This window comes from Melanerpes formicivorus, unplaced genomic scaffold (assembly GCF_026170545.1).
Source record: "Melanerpes formicivorus ecotype bairdi unplaced genomic scaffold, bMelFor1.0.p_v2 SCAF_133, whole genome shotgun sequence".
Classification (NCBI taxonomy): Eukaryota; Metazoa; Chordata; class Aves; order Piciformes; family Picidae; genus Melanerpes; species Melanerpes formicivorus.
In genome coordinates this window covers 70,644-87,845 of record NW_027142485.1, presented here as the reverse complement: position 1 = coordinate 87,845, position 17,202 = coordinate 70,644, and the positions used below count along the sequence as shown (strand labels likewise).

The window sequence follows — 17,202 nt, the reverse complement described above, 5'->3', positions numbered from 1 at the left end:
ATGCACCTTGTATTTTGGGAATTGATTTTCTGAGAGAAGGGCGTTTCAAAGACCCTAGAGGTTAAAAATGGGCTTTTGGAGTAGCTTCAATAGAAATTGATGAACAAAAATTGAAGCTATCTGCTAGACCTGAACTTTCTGATGAATCTGCAGTTGTGGGACAACATAAGATACAGGACATTAAATTGCCGGTTGCTTCTCAGACTGTGCATCACAGACAATACAGAACCAACCGTGACTCTTTGTTGCCCATTCAGAATCTGATTCGTCAGTTGGAGAGTCAGAAAGTCGTCAGCAAAACTCATTCACCTTTCAACAGTCCAGTGTGGCCTGTGCGAAAGCAGAATGGAGACTGGCGTCTGACAGTAGACTACCGAGCCCTGAATGAAGTAACACCACCTATGAGTGCAGCAGTACCAGACATGATGGAGCTACAGTATGAGCTGGAATCCAAAGAGGCCAAATGGTATGCTACCATAGACATTGCTAATGCATTTTTCTCTATTCCCATAGCAGAGGAATGCAGGCCTCAGTTTGCTTTCACCAGGAGAGGAATCCAGTACACTTTCAACAGGCTGCCAATGGGCTGGATCCACAGCTCAAGCATCTGTCATGCAGTGATCCCCGATGCTCTGGACATAGGCAGTGCTCCAGAACACATCCAGTTCATCGATGATATCATCGTCTGGGGTAAAACTGCTGAGGAAGTCTTCGAGAAAGGTAACAAAATCATTGACATTCTTCTGAATGCAGGTTTTGCCATCAAGCGAGACAAGGTGAAAGGACCTACCACAGAGATTCAGTTTCTGGGAGTGCGGTGGCAGGATGGACGCCGACACACTCCAGTGGATGTGGTAAATAGAGTCTCTACCATGGCAAGTCCCACAAACAAGCAAGAGACCCTACGTTTCTTGGGGATAGTGGGATTTTGGAGACTACACATTCCTGGATACAGTCAGATTGTGAAACCTCTGTATGATGTGACTCGAAAGAGAAACCATTTCCACTGGGGACCTGAACAGCAAGCAGCCTTTGACCAGATAAAGCAAGAGGTAGTTCAAGCAATGGGTCTGGGACCAGTCCGAGATGGTCCAGACATTAAGAACATTTTGTACACGGCTGCAAGTGACAATGGTCCAACCTGGTGCTTGTGGCAAAAAGCTCCAGGTGAGACACGTGGACGACCTCTTGGTTTCTGGAGTCGAGGTTACAGAGATTCAGAGGCTAACTATACTCCAACAGAGAAAGAAATTTTAGCTGCCTATGAAGGAGTGAAAGCATCTTCTGAAGTGATTGGAACTGAATCTCAACTTCTCCTAGCTCCCAGATTACCAGTTTTGAATTGGATGTTCAAAGGCAAAGGATCCACACCACATCATGCCACAGACTCAACATGGTCTAAGTGGATGGCTCTGATAACACAGAGAGCTCGAATGGGAAATCTTGAAAGACCTGGTTTAGTGGAGGTGATCTCAAGTTGGCCTGAAGGCATCAACTGTGCCAAACCTCCAGAGGAGAAAGTAACTCGTGCTGAGGAAGCTAACTTTCGACGTAGCTAAACGTGAGAGATGGCCAAAGCTTTATCTCTACACCAACTCATGGATGGTAGCCAATGCCCTATGGGGTTGGCTAAAGAACTGGAAGAAGAGTGGCTGGCAGAGGAAAGGAAAATCCATTTGGGCAGCCAACCTGTGGCAGGACATTGCTGATCGAATCGAGAGAATTCCAGTGAAAGTGAGAGATATCGATGCTCACATTCCTAAGAGCAAAGCTACTGAGGAACAGCAACACAACCATCAGGCAGATCTAGCTGCAAGAGTTTCTCAAGTAGACATGGACTCTAATCTCGATCTCGACTGGAAACACCGAGGTGAGATATTCTTAGCTCGGTGGGCTCACGATTCGTAAGAACATCAAGGCAGAGATGCAACATACCAATGGGCTCGTGACAGATCCATAGACATTTCCATGGATGCTATCACAAAAGTCATCCATGACTGTGACATTTGTGCTGCTATTAAGCAGGCAAAACGACTTAAGCCCTTGTGGTATGGTGACAGATTGTGGTGGGTTTGGAAGGGGTAAGGCCAAGAAGCCTCCTCCCTTCCCCCTTGTAAAGTAAAAGGGAAAAAAAATTGAAGGGAAAGGAAAAAAAAACTCACAAGCTGAATTAGCAAAGCAGTGGAGCTATATTTACAAAGCAATGTAGAGTATGCAGGGGAATATTTACAAATTTACAATATCTACAATATATACAAAGATATACAACAGAGCAACACAGAAATGTGAGTGACCCCCCTCGGCAGCGGGGTCCCCCACCTCCGCTCTCCCCTCTCTTCCCCCCCTTTCCCCAGAATGGGATAGAAAGAGAAAGAAAAGAGAGGAAAAAAAAGTTAGAAGCAGTTTGTGTTAATTGGAAAGGAGTTAATATACCGGCCTTTACCTGTCTTCAAGGCCGAGGCCTTGGCAGAAAGCCCAGCACAGATAGAGCTGCTCTGTGGAGGAGCGGAAGCAAGACTGAAAATAAAATGCCGGAGTGTCCAGGATATCTTTCCTGCACTCCCAGTTCAGAAGGTGCTTCCTCCCACTCTTCCAATGAAATTAGTTTAGACTATTCCTTCCGTTTACCAACTTCCATCCACCATATTCCCTTTCTTAAGGGGCAACGTCAACCGGCCACAGTCCACCCCTTCTAAACAATTTCATTGGCTGTTCATACTGTCCATCCAATCCAAAACGATATTTACAGTTCGTGAGCAAAGTTCATAGTCCATTCCGGCTATGCTCAGATGTGGATGATTCAAAAGTCCAAGAAAATCAGAAAATGAGAAAAAAGGAAAACAGTTCATTCCTTCACTGATGAAGCGAAGAAAAGGGAAACAGGGATTCTCAGGGTCTCTTAGTTGACTCAGGGCTCTCAGGGATCTCAGGGTTTGTGCACCGTAGATTCCTCGTTGATTCTTCCTCTGGACGCGATGTAGCTGTACAACAGTTTGAAATTAACCTCTTTCAGCTAAAGTTAAATTTCTTTGTGGAACACACTGAATTTCACCATTCTCTTGCATTACCCAATAAGTGTGACCCGGACCTTCAGCTGAAACCACCCCTCGGACAGGTTTAGCCTCTCCTGAGGGTGAAAATACCCAAACAGTTTTACCTAACAGATTCTTTTCTCTAACAACAGGAACTCTATCACCTTCTACTTTCCGTAGCAAATCTGAATGTGCAGGTCCAGCTCGGTTCACTGAACCTCTACTATTTACCAGCCAGGTTGCTTGTGCTAAATGCTTTTCCCAGTTTTTCAAAGATCTACCTCCCATGGCTTTAAGAGTGGTCTTCAACAAACCGTTGTAGCATTCAATCTTCCCTGAAGCTCGTGCATAGTAGGGAATGTGGAATATCCACTCAATACCGTGCTCTTTTGCCCAGTTCTTTACAAGGTTGTTCTTGAAATGAGTTCCGTTGTCTGACTCAATCCTCTCTGGAGTTCCGTGTCTCCACAGGATCTGTCTCTCCAGACCGAGAATGGTGTTGCGTGCAGTTGCATGTGGAACTGGATAAGTTTCCAACCATCCAGTGTTTGCCTCTACCATAGTAAGCACGTATTGCTTACCAGAACGAGAACGTGGTAGAGTGATGTAGTCAATCTGCCAATCTTCACCATACTTGTACTTGGACCATCTGTCACCATATCACAAGGGCTTAAGTCGTTTTGCCTGCTTAATAGCAGCACAAAAGTCACAGTCATGGATGACTTGCGTGATAGCATCCATGGAAATGTCTATGGATCTGTCACGAGCCCATTGGTATGTTGCATCTCTGCCTTGATGTCCTGACGAATCATGAGCCCACCGAGCTAAGAATATCTCACCTCGGTGTTTCCAGTCGAGATCAAGATTAGAGTCCATGTCTACTTGAGAAACTCTTGCAGCTAGATCTGCCTGATGGTTGTGTTGCTGTTCCTCAGTAGCTTTGCTCTTAGGAATGTGAGCATCGATATCTCTCACTTTCACTGGAATTCTCTCGATTCGATCAGCAATGTCCTGCCACAGGTTGGCTGCCCAAATGGGCTTTCCTTTCCTCTGCCAACCACTCTTCTTCCAGTTCTTTAGCCAACCCCATAGAGCATTGGCTACCATCCACGAGTCGGTGTAGAGATAAAGCTTTGGCCATCTCTCACGTTCAGCCACGTCGAGAGCTAGCTGGACAGCTTTTACCTCTGCGAACTGACTGAATTCTCCTTCTCCATCCTTCGCCTCTGCAACTCGGTGTGTTGGACTCCACACTGCAGACTTCCACCTTCGCTTGTTTCCAACAAGACGACAGGAACCGTCTGTGAACAAAGCATATTTCTTTTCATCATCAGAGAGGTCATTGTAAGGAGGAGCTTCCTCAGCACGAGTCACTTTCTCCTCTGGAGGTTTAGCACAGTTGATGCCTTCAGGCCAACTTGAGATCACCTCCACTAGACCAGGCCTTTCAAGATTTCCCATTCGAGCTCTCTGTGTTATCAGAGCCATCCACTTGGACCAGGTTGAGTCTGTGGCATGATGTGGTGTGGAGCCTTTGCCTTTGAACATCCAATTCAAAACTGGTAATCTGGGAGCTAGAAGAAGTTGTGATTCAGTTCCAATCACTTCAGAAGATGCTTTTACTCCTTCATAGGCAGCTAAAATTTCTTTCTCTGTTGGAGTATAGTTAGCCTCTGAACCTCTGTAAGCTCGACTCCAGAAACCAAGAGGTCGTCCACGTGTCTCACCTGGAGCTTTTTGCCACAAGCACCAGGTTGGACCATTGTCACTTGCAGCCGTGTACAAAATGTTCTTAATGTCTGGACCATCTCGGACTGGTCCCAGACCCATTGCTTGAACTACCTCTTGCTTTATCTGGTCAAAGGCTGCTTGTTGTTCAGGTCCCCAGTGGAAATAGTTTCTCTTTCGAGTCACATCATACAGAGGTTTCACAATCTGACTGTATCCAGGAATGTGCAGTCTCCAAAATCCCACTATCCCCAAGAAACGTAGGGTGTCTTGCTTGTTTGTGGGACTTGCCATGGTAGAGACTCTATTTACCACATCCACTGGAGTGTGTCGGCGTCCATCCTGCCACCGCACTCCCAGAAACTGAATCTCTGTGGTAGGTCCTTTCACCTTGTCTTGTTTGATGGCAAAACCTGCATTCAGAAGAATGTCAATGATTTTGTTACCTTTCTCGAAGATTTCTTCAGCAGTTTTACCCCAGACGATGATATCATCGATGAACTGGATGTGTTCTGGAGCACCGCCTTTCTCCAGAGCATTGTGGATCACTGCATGACAGATGCTTGAGCTGTGGATCCAGCCCATTGGCAGTCTGTTGAAAGTGTACTGGATTCCTCTCCAAGTGAAAGCAAACTGAGGCCTGCATTCCTCTGCTATGGGAATAGAGAAAAATGCATTAGCAATGTCTATGGTAGCATACCATTTGGCCTCCTTGGATTCCAGCTCATACTGTAGCTCCATCATGTCTGGTACTGCTGCAGTCATAGGTGGTGTCACTTCATTTAGGGCTCGGTAGTCTACCGTCAGACGCCAGTCTCCATTCTGCTTCCGCACAGGCCACACTGGACTGTTGAAAGGTGAATGAGTTTTGCTGACGACTTTCTGACTCCTCAACTGACGTATCAGATTCTGAATGGGCAACAAAGAGTCACGGTTGGTTCGGTATTGTCTGTGATGCACAGTCTGAGAAGCAACCGGCAATTTAATGTCCTGTATCTTATGTTGTCCCACAACTGCAGATTCATCAGAAAGTTCAGGTCTAGCAGATAGCTTCAATTTTTGTCCATCAATTTCTATAGAAGCTACTCCAAAAGCCCATTTGTAACCTCTAGGGTCTTTGAAACGCCCTTCTCTCAGAAAGTCAATTCCCAAAATTCAAGGTGCGTCAGGTCCGGTCACAACTGTATGCTTCCTCCATTGTTTACCAGTTAAACTTATATTAACCTCTACCTTACTTAACTCTGGAGATCCACCAGTGACTCCCAGAATATTTATAGACTCTGATCCCTGATAATTTGATGGTATTATGGTGCACTGAGCTCCTGTGTCAACCAAGGCCCTGTACTTCCGAAATTGTGAAGTGCCAGGCCACTGGATGTACACATCCCAATAGATTCTATTATCTCTGTAATCCCTCTCCTCCCCCTGGCGGGAGGCAGGGCACCCCTAGTTATGGGGAACATGCCCACATGTGCATTGCACATAGTTTGCAGGGTTATAACTTTGCATGTTATAACTGGAGCCACTGTTGGAGCCATAAGAGTCGTTCTGGGGAACTGTGGAAGTAACAGCTACCCTTCTGGTATTGCTACCTCGGGTTCTGCCACTTTGCAATTCTCTCAGTCTCCTGAAAAGATTAGAAGTTGGTTGGCCATCCCAGCGGTTCATGTTCTCACCAAACTGATCACGCAGAGTTATCCAAATAGTTCTACGTGATTGCCTTGGTGGTCTGTTTTGGAACGACCTGTTTTGGAATGTCCTGTTTTGGAATGACCTCCTTGGAGGACATGTATTCCTCACAGATGAAACTTGTACCCACCTGGAGGAAGAATTGAAATTATCCTTCTGTGCCAATTGGTATATGGAATCTTTCAGATCCTTCATGCAATTCTCAATCTTTCCAGACAGAGTTTCAATGGCTGAAACCAAAGAACCACGTGTCATGCTATCCTCCAATTGTCTCATTTGATCACTGAATTGGCCAACCGTGGGAGAAGCTCCACCATAACTTCTTGACACAATTCTGCTTGCCAGAATGTTTGCATAATTAGAAGGAGCAAGTTTGATGGTCTTTTTAGCAAGACCAATACCCACAGGAATGTCATCAGGATTCAGAGTTTCATGTTCACCATAGAGTAGCTCTCTAACAGCAAATTCTCTCAAGCGCTTAATTCCCTCATCTATGGTAGTCCAGGGTTCAGGATTCCATGGGAGATCATCTCGGGAAGGGTATCTCAGGGCAACCGCCATTAAAAGGCGTATCCACAGATTAACCTTACCGAGAGCTTCGCCCAGATGTCTATCTATTCCATTGTCCCTTGAGAGAGTTCCTAACTGAGCTGCTGACTTGTCTCCAACTGTTAGAGGTGGAGCACCTGTATCATAACACCTACTAAGCCAAGCTAGAACTGGCTCCTTATCTGCCCTGGTGAAATCTTTACGGACATTTTTCAATTCCTCGCGGGGTGAAGAACAGTCTGAAATATCATCTTCATCCTCATCTCCCTGAATTCTTTGCCCATAAAATCCTGCTGTCATTCTCCTAAGGATCTCTTTAAGCTGAGAACCACCTTTGCCAGCTGCTTTCCTAACTTCATCTCTATCCTGCTTTGATCTCACTAGGTTAGCTAGATCTTTAAAACAAACCTTCTCTTCCTCCTGAGCAGGATCTTTTAGAGCAGAGGGCCCCTCACCAGGATCAGTCTCCTCCTCTTCTTCTCCATCTTTGGCCTTTCCACCTCTAGTCTTTAAAGGAGCCACCTTAACTGGAGCTGTGTTTGAATTTACAGCCACCTTAATGCAAGCTGACAGGTCCTGAGATAAATCAGCTGCTGGGGCAGTGACTTCTGGTCCCACCGAGGGAGTGGGTGGAAGTGACGTTGCTCCGTTAATGGCCGATGGAGAAGAATAAGAAGGAGAAGGAGTGGGAGAAGGAGTAGGTGCCATGTTGATGCCAGCCGATGCCCTTGGCTGCTTGCTAGAATCAGCAAAGTCATTTAGAGCTGCCTTACCAATTAACTTTTTAGCCTTCTTTTTAACTGACACGGGTTCTCCACAGTCCTCATCACTAGATGACTCTGGGACTGATCTAGAGCCACGGCGTTTTCTTTTTGATCTAGTTTTAATAACAAAACAAGCTCTGGACGCCTTTCTCTCTCGCCGCCAGGAATACAGAGAATACACATTAGTTATCACCAGCAGCAGAATTATACACATGAAATAAATCACCTTTGGATCCCAGGCATCACCTAAAGTTACTGTCTCCTCAGGCGGAATCTTAAAACCCTTTATCTCAATTGGGAGAGTGGTGGAGGTAACATTCCTGTATTTCACTGGCCATAGGAAATTAATACATTTTCCATACCATAGTTTAACTCTATACATAACCCACATATAAATTGTCCGCACCAAATATTTACCCAGGTAATCCAAAATCAAACCCAAACAATATCTGTAAACCAGAGCCCCAAAAATTGAAAAGAATAATCGCTCCACAAACCACAATACCTTCATGTTTGCTAATTCAGCTAGAAAACACTAAATCAATCAAGTAATAAATTAAACTAATTATCTGCCGCACGTTGGGTACGCCAATAAAAAAAAAATGTGGTGGGTTTGGAAGGGGTAAGGCCAAGAAGCCTCCTCCCTTCCCCCTTGTAAAGTAAAAGGGAAAAAAAAATTGAAGGGAAAGGAAAAAAAACCTCACAAGCTGAATTAGCAAAGCAGTGGAGCTATATTTACAAAGCAATGTAGAGTATGCAGGGGAATATTTACAAATTTACAATATCTACAATATATTCAAAGATATACAACAGAGCAACACAGAAATGAGAGTGACCCCCCTCGGCAGCGGGGTCCCCCACCTCCGCTCTCCCCTCTCTCCCCCCCCTTTCCCCAGAATGGGATAGAAAGAGAAAGAAAAGAGAGGAAAAAAAAGTTAGAAGCAGTTTGTGTTAATTGGAAAGGAGTTAATATACCGGCCTTTACCTGTCTTCAAGGCCGAGGCCTTGGCAGAAAGCCCAGCACAGATAGAGCTGCTCTGTGGAGGAGCGGAAGCAAGACTGAAAATAAAATGCCGGAGTGCCTAGGATATCTTTCCTGCACTCCCAGTTCAGAAGGTGCTTCCTCCCACTCTTCCAATGAAATTAGTTTAGACTATTCCTTCCGTTTACCAACTTCCGTCCACCATATTCCCTTTCTTAAGGGGGCAACGTCAACCGGCCACACACATGGTCCAAGTACAAGTATGGTGAAGCTTGGCAGATTGACTACATCACTCTACCACGTTCTCGTTCTGGTAAGCAATACGTGCTTCCTATGGTAGAGGCAAACACTGGATGGTTAGAAACTTATCCAGTTCCACATGCAACTGCACGCAACACCATTCTCGGTGTGGAGAGACAAATCCTGTGGAGACACGGAACTCCAGAGAGGATCGAGTCAGACAATGGAACTCATTTCAAGAACAACCTTGTAAAGAACTGGGCAAAAGAGCACGGTATTGAGTGGATATTCCATATTCCCTACTATGCACCAGCTTCAGGGAAGATTGAATGCTACAACGGTTTGTTGAAGACCACTCTCAAAGCCATGGGTGTGGTGAAGAGGTTATTAAATTTATGAATATGAAATATGAATTATGAAAAATATTATTTTATTAATTATCAAACTATTAATAACCGATGAATCACCAACTTATATACATGTTCTAGTGCACGTTCGTGAAATACATTCCACAACTGGCTTAGTGTTATGATTATAACGTAATTGAACTATCTATAAACCCTTTCTATATTTATATAACGAAGGGTGCAGTTCCGCCGCTTGGCCACTAGATGGAGACTCGGCGGGACGCGGGCGGCTTCTGGCTATACACAGCAGTATTATAATCTTTCTATGCGTCAGCGCTTACTCTGCTAGACGCGGATACTTTGAACTGAGTGCTAGTGGGTGGAAAGCACGTGGACAATATTCAATCCCCTTCAGACAACAGGGATCGGTCCTGGTCGGGGTCGGTCCGTGGGATCGGCCCTCAGAAGTCGGCTCGCACGGCAGGGCGGGACGACAGTGGCCGGTAGGCGGGCTCGAACGACGGAAGCAGGCGAAGCTACGGGGGTCGGCCCAACCACGGCGGTTCTCGGGGCTGATGCAAACAGCCTCAGGGAGAGAATGCGGCTGCGTTAGGCGGCGGATTCTCTTTAATGAGGTTAAAGGAGCAACAGGACTCTCGTAGTGGTCCCGGGTCCGGTGCAATACAAGCACGAACAATGCTCTGGTTTTCCCTGGAATTCACAGGGCTCAGAGCGGCACTCGGCGGCTCCTCAGAGCGGCACTCGGTATTGATCAAGTCCCTTCTCCCCGGCAACTGGGCAGATCTTACCCGCGGGGGTTGGTCCAGTCCTCCGGTGGCACGATGGGCTTTTCCGATCGGCACGACTGGTTGTAGCAATGCTGAGCTCCTCAGGCTCAGCGAAGGTCCTCCCTCTGGGCTTCTTCAACAATGCAGAGGCTTCCAGTATGCGTGCATGTATAACAGAAGCTAACAACAATAAGCTCAATGGCAAAGGCTGCAGCTCGAGAGTTACTCTCTCGAGCAAGCACAGAGACAAAGTAAATGAGGGGGCAACGTGTTCACCAACTGGGGTGATACTTATAGATTCCTCGAGGCTGGGCTTGACCAATGGGCACTCTCATAAGCAACTGGCTTCAGCCTATAGAAAGCGTGAAGCTAGAATTATGCCCATACTTGGTGTAAGCACAAGCGCTGCATGCGCTGAGTGCGTGCAAGCCTGGCTAATGCCTTGGCTTTTGTCTTCCTCCAGGGGGAGGGGGAACTTGCCCACATGCTGGGACAACATTCAGTATTGGGGCATAATGTGCCTTCACCACAATGGGAGGTGGATCTTTGAAAAACTGGGAAAAACATTTAGCACAAGCAACCTGGCTGGTAAATAGTAGAGGTTCAGTGAACCGAGCTGGACCTGCACATTCAGATTTTCTACGGAAAGTAGAAGGTGATAGAGTTCCTGTTGTTAGAGAAAAGAATCTGTTAGGTAAAACTGTTTGGGTATTTTCACCCTCAGGAGAGGTTAAGCCTGTCCGAGGGGTGGTTTCAGCTGAAGGTCCGGGTCACACTTATTGGGTAATGCAAGAGAATGGTGAAATTCAGTGTATTCCACAAAGAAACTTAACTTTAGCTGAAAGAGGTTAATTTCGAACTGTTGTACAGCTACATCGCGTCCAGAGGAAGAATCAACGAGGAATCTACGGTGCACGAACCCTGAGATCCCTGAGAGCCCTGAGTCAACTAAGAGACCCTGAGAATCCCTGTTTCCCTTTTCTTCGCTTCGTCGGCGAAGAAATGAACTGTTTTCCATTTTTCTCATTTTCTGATTTTCTTGGACTTTTGAATCATCTACATCTGAGCATAGCCGGAATGGACTATGAACTTTGCTCACGAACTGTACATATCGTTTTGGATTGGATGGACAGTATGAACAGCCAATGAAATTGTTTAGAAGGGGTGGACTGTGGCCGGTTGACGTTGCCCCCTTAAGAAAGGGAATATGGTGGACGGAAGTTGGTAAACGGAAGGAATAGTCTAAACTAATTTCATTGGTGAAGTGGGAGGAAGCACCTTCTGAGCTGGGACTATACTGGGTTTTTCCAGCACCTTATCTTCAGTCTTGCTTCCGCTCCTCCACAGAGCAGCTCTATCTGTGCTGGGCTTCCTGCCAAGGCCTCGGCCTTGAAGACAGATAAAGGCCGGTATATTAACTCCCTTCCAATTAACACGAACTGCTTCTAACATTTTTTTTTCTCTCTTTTCTCTCTCTTTCTATCCCACTCTGGGGGAAGGGGGGGGAGAGAGGGGAGAGCGGAGGTGGGGAACCCCCTCTCTGCCGAGGGGGGATTACTCTCATTTCTGTGTTACTCTGTTGTATATCTTTGTATATATTGTAGATATTGTAAATTTGTAAATATTCCCCTGCAAACCCTACATTGCTTTGTAAATATAGCTCCACTGCTTTGCTAATTCAGCTTGTGAGGCTTTTTTTCTTTCCCTTCAATTTTTTTTTCCCTTTTACCTTACAAGGGGGAAGGGAGGAGGCTTCTCAGCCTTACCCCTTCCATCCCACTACAGGGTGGAACAATGGTCGTTCAGACACGATAGGCTGCAAGTCGTTAAGACCCCAGTATAGAAACAATAGCAACTAGGTCACACCTTGCTAGCCACCCACCCCTACCCCCACTCCCAGAAAAGGGAGGATTTTCTAGTATGACTCTTGCTAGCCAAAGCTCTGCTCTGATTTATAGCTACAGTGCTAATTTCTTCATTTCTGATTGCAATGTCCTTAAGAGATTTGTTATTGAGAGTTTTGCTAAATTTTCCTGGTAAGCATAATGAATGGTAGGCATTTCGTATTTCGTATGAACCTTCTTAGCTGTGTGCCTTGGCATTTTAAAGGAGCTCCATGTAATATAGTTAAGATTTGTAGTAAATAGGTATTCATTTAAAAAAGTATTCCTTAGCTAAGGTAATATCTTTATATCTCCTTCTTAGACATAGATTAGAAAAATACAAAAAAAAAAAAAAGATAAACAAAAAGGTAACATGTGCAAAGAAAAATGAAAACGTAGAAATATATAACAAAAGCACAAAAGCTCTGGATACAAAACATAGAGTACTAAATAACAGAATAATAATAATAAAAAAAAGAAAGGATTATCAAGACTACTAGATTAAAACAAACAAAATATTATACAAAGAAAGAAAAAATCCAGAAAATTAGAATGAAAAATGATAATAAAAAAGAATTGATAGAAAAGAAGGTAAAAAAATATAATAAAAAAGTAAAAATCAAAATTAAAATGGAAAATAGATTAAATGAAATAAACATGCAAAATAAAAAATAAATACAATAAAGAATATAAGATCAAAAAATAAAAGATAAAACACTAGATAAAAAGAAAAAATAGAAATTACAAAAATAAAATAAATTGAAAATAAAAAATTGATTAGAATAAGAAATTTAAATACAGAGTAAAAATTACAAAAACAAAATAAAAATGTTAATAAAGAAGGTAAAAAACAAATAAATTAAAAATGACAAAAAGTAAGTTAAAAATAATAATAGTAAAAATTTAAAGAACAAAGAAAAATTAAAGAACAAAATAACAAAAATTAATTTAATAAAATATATATAAAAATTAGATTAAAATTAACAAAACAAAAAAGTTAACAAAAATAATCAAAAAGTGCAGATAAAAAACTATAATAAAATTCAATAAAGAAAAAAACAAACGTTCAAACAGTATAAAAATAATTTAAAAACAAAAATTAAAGTTAATTAAAGACTAAACAAAATAACTAGATTAAAAGTCAAAATATTAAACATACCAAAATAATAAATTCAGAATAGAAAATAAAAACTAAAAATGAAATGAAATAACAAAAGAAACAAAATAAATGATAAAAGAAATACATTCAAAATAAAATATGAAACTACTCAAATTAGAATTAAAAAGAAATACTATAAAAATAATTTACAAAAAACCAAATTGAAATGAAAAGAAATTCAAAAATTAAATAAAAACAATTGTAAACGTGTAAAAATAATGAAACAAACAAATAAAACCCTTAGAAAAATAAAATATATATATATAATGAAATCAAACAAAAATGAAACAAATTTATTAAAAGTAGATTTCAAAATATTAAAGAACTGAAACAAAAAATTAATTACAAATTTAAAAATATCTCACATTAAAAACAAACAAAAAGCAGTCAAAACTAGTTACAAAACATGTGGAATCATAGACTCGTGGAATGAGTCAGGGTTGGAAAGGACCACAAGGATCATTTAGTTCCAACCACTGCCATGGGCAGGGACACCTCACACTGGATCAGGCAGGCTAGAGCCTTGTCCAGCCTGCTCTTAAACACCTCCAGGCATGGGTCCTCGGCCACCTCCCTGGACAACCCATTCCAGGGCTTCACCGCTTTCACAGTGAAGAATTTCTTCTTCACATCCAGCCTGAATCTTCCCATCCCCAGCCTTGTTCCATTCTCCCTAGTCCTGTCATTTCCTGACATGCTAGGATGTCCCTCCCCAGCATTTTTGTAGGCTCTCTTCAGATACTGGATGGCCACCATCAGGTCACCTCGAGCCTTCTTTTCTGCTAACTGCAATCATCGCAATAAACGGCAGCAGAAGAATCAAGACCACGAGGACACAGCATTTCCCATGCAGTCGAACATCGATCACAATAACTGCTATGATCATCTGGGATCAAACAGCATCACTCAGAAGAATGTACCACAGCATCATGTGAATTAGGACTGAATATTGTGGTTGCTTGATAACTTTGTATTCTCTCTTGTTAACTAAGTGTGCCTCTGAATGTAGACATCCTAGAGGATGCAGTTTCATCTTTACATTTTGCTTAGTAGAGATTATTAACAAAAAAAAAAAAAAAAAAAAAGGGGGGGGGGGAAGAAGAGAGAATACCCCATAGCAAAAAATTAGCTCATGGCAACCCTAGAAATGCTGTAACCCTAGAAACATCAACCCTAGAAAGTGTTGTAACCCTAGAAACATCAACTTTGCAATGTGCTGTAACCCTCTCACCACAAGACAGCACGAACACGGCACAACTGTCATGAAAATGACAATCAGCAAACCTGCTTAGCACTGACCTCAACGACTGTCACGATAAACCAAGATGCTAACAGAAATCATCTAACTTATAACTGAGTGTCGTGACTGCTTAACTGTTATGTGAACATTAAGAGATCAGAATTACTAGGATGAGCAAAAACACATTATTCTGTGTAATTTTATATAGGGCAATGCAATGAAGCTCTTTTTGCTCTTGCTGCTTGCCTGCAAGTTTTCTGTCTGTGAAGCTAGAGCCTGGCCAGATCTACCTTTACAGATTAAAGAAATCTTGCTACCATTAAGCAATTCATGATTTTTGACCATCCTAGAGAAAATAAAGATGCAACATAATCCTAAAGCAGATTGTAAAAGACAGCGCTAAGGATTGCATTTGTGCCTCAATCTCTGTGTACAATGCATTCAGGCATAATCAAGTCTTCTCTGTCAATAAGAGGAGTGAAATGTAAAGATCGGAACTGTTAAGATCTAAGTTCTTCTTTACAATGTTTATCTTTGACCATGTATTATGCCAGCTCTATAGAGCATTGTAACTAGTTCACCTTAAGCTTTGTGCCTTGTATGGGTTACACCAGTCTGTTAGACATGCTGCACTACAGAACTCTTGCTTTTGCTACACAGCTTAGCTTTACCTTGCTTGCTTCTGTGTTTGCAGTAGCATCTTGTATGGGATGAGAACAACTCCCATGACCAGATTGCTCACAAAAACAAAAAAGGGGATTTGTGGCAATGCCAGCAACGAGCAGTGTGAGCAATCTGGCAGTGCAGGCCTAGAGCCTGACATGGTGGTAGGCCATGCTCACCATAAATGCAGAGTCAGCTAGCAGTGTAGCAAAACAGTGCTGTGCCTGCAGCATGTAACTAAAACAAGACACTGGTAGATATAAACATGGACAGTTATCTTGGGACAACAGGACATGCACCTGCATCAACAAACCTCGTTGTGTCATTAGTAGTTGGACCAATAATCTGTAATAGTGCAATGTGTGGTCACTCCTAGGGAACCAATGGAGCTCTTCACCAATAGGGAAGGGTTGGTGGGTGATGTGGTGGTCGGAGGGTGCTTAGGGGCCAGTGACCACGAGATAATTGAATTCTCATTATTTGGTCAAGCTAGGAAGGGTAGCAAGAAGACCTCCACTCTGGATTTCCGGAGGGCGGACTTCAGGCTACTCAAGGAACTAATTCAGAGGGTTCCTTGGGATAAAGCCCTTAAAAACAAAGGGGTCCAGGAGAGCTGGTCCTACTTCAAGGAAGAACTGTTGAAGGCTCAGGGACAGGCTGTGCCAATGTGCCGGAAGATGAGCCGCCGGGGCAGACGGCCAGCCTGGATGGTTAAAGAACTTTTAATGGAACTAAGGGAAAAAAAGAGGGTGTATCGCCTTTGGAAGAAAGGGGAGGCAACCCGTGAAAAATTTAAGGATGTTGCTAGGTCTTGCAGGAAGAAAATTAGGGAGGCAAAAGCGCATTTGGAGCTTAGTCTGGCCTCTGCTGTGAAGGACAACAAAAAGTCCTTCTATAAATACATTAATAGTAAGAGGAAGGGCAGAGACAACCTCCACTCCTTGGTGGACACGGAGGGGAACGTTGTGATAAGGGATGAGGAAAAGGCAGAGATACTTAACACCTTCTTTGCCTCAATTTTTACCAGCAGGACAGAATGTCTTCCAGACAGCTGGCCTGCAGAGCTGGCAGAAGGAGCCAGGGAGCAGCATAGTTTTCCACTGTTCCAAAATGGGGTAGTTGGTGATCTGCTCAGCCGCCTGGATCCCCACAAGTCCATGGGACCAGATGGGATCCATCCTAGGGTGCTGAGGGAGCTGTCAGAGGAGCTGGCCAAGCCGCTCTCCATCATTTTTCAGCAGTCCTGGCTCACTGGCGAGGTTCCAGAGGACTGGAAGCTGGCCAACGTGGTGCCCATCCATAAGAAGGGCCGGTTGGATGAGCCAGGGAATTACAGGCCTGTCAGCCTGACCTCAGTGCCAGGCAAGATCATGGAACAGGTCATCCTGAGTGCAATAACACAACACTTACAGGATGGCCAAGGGATCAGGCTCAGCCAGCATGGATTTAGGAAGGGCAGGTCCTGCCTGACCAACCTGATCTCCTTCTATGATCAGGTGACCCGCCTGGTGGATTTGGGGAGGCCTGTGGATGTAGTTTACCTGGACCTCAGCAAGGCCTTTGACACCATCCCCCATAGCAAACTCCTGGCCAAGCTGTCAGCCCATGGCTTGGACAGCAGCACTCTGAGCTGGGTTAGGAACTGGCTGGATGGCCGAACCCAGAGAGTGGTGGTGAATGGTGTCACATCCAGCTGGCAGCCAGTCAGTAGCGGAGTCCCCCAGGGATCAGTGCTGGGCCCCATGCTCTTTAACATCTTTATTGATGATCTGGATGAGGGCATTGAGTCTATCATCAGTAAATTTGCTGATGACACCAAGCTGGGGACAGGAGTTGATCTGCTAGAGGGTAGAGAGGCTCTGCAGAGAGACCTCGACAGGCTGGGCAGATGGGCAGAGTCCAACGGCATGAGATTTAACGCATCCAAGTGCCGGGTTCTGCACATTGGCCACAACAACCCCATGCAGTGCTACAGGCTGGGGTCAGAGTGGCTGGAGAGCAGCCAGGCAGAGAGGGACCTGGGGGTGCTGGTTGATGGTAGGATGAACATGAGCCTGCAGTGTGCCCAGGCAGTCAAGAGGGCCAATGGCATCCTGGCCTGCATTAAGAACAGTGTGGCCAGCAGGAGCAGGGAGGTC

The 17,202-nt window shown here is 44.1% G+C and overlaps 1 protein-coding gene across 1 annotated transcript in view; it reads right to left on the bottom strand.

Annotated features, from left to right (window-relative positions):
- Positions 1 to 599: 599 nt before the first annotated feature.
- Positions 600 to 17,202, bottom strand: part of LOC137456620 (mitochondrial import inner membrane translocase subunit Tim9-like) — a 52,564-nt gene continuing 35,961 nt past the window's right edge. Inside the window, 2 exon segments of the mRNA XM_068168150.1 lie at positions 600 to 709; positions 1,545 to 1,555. Coding sequence (XP_068024251.1) covers positions 600 to 709; positions 1,545 to 1,555 — 121 coding nt within the window.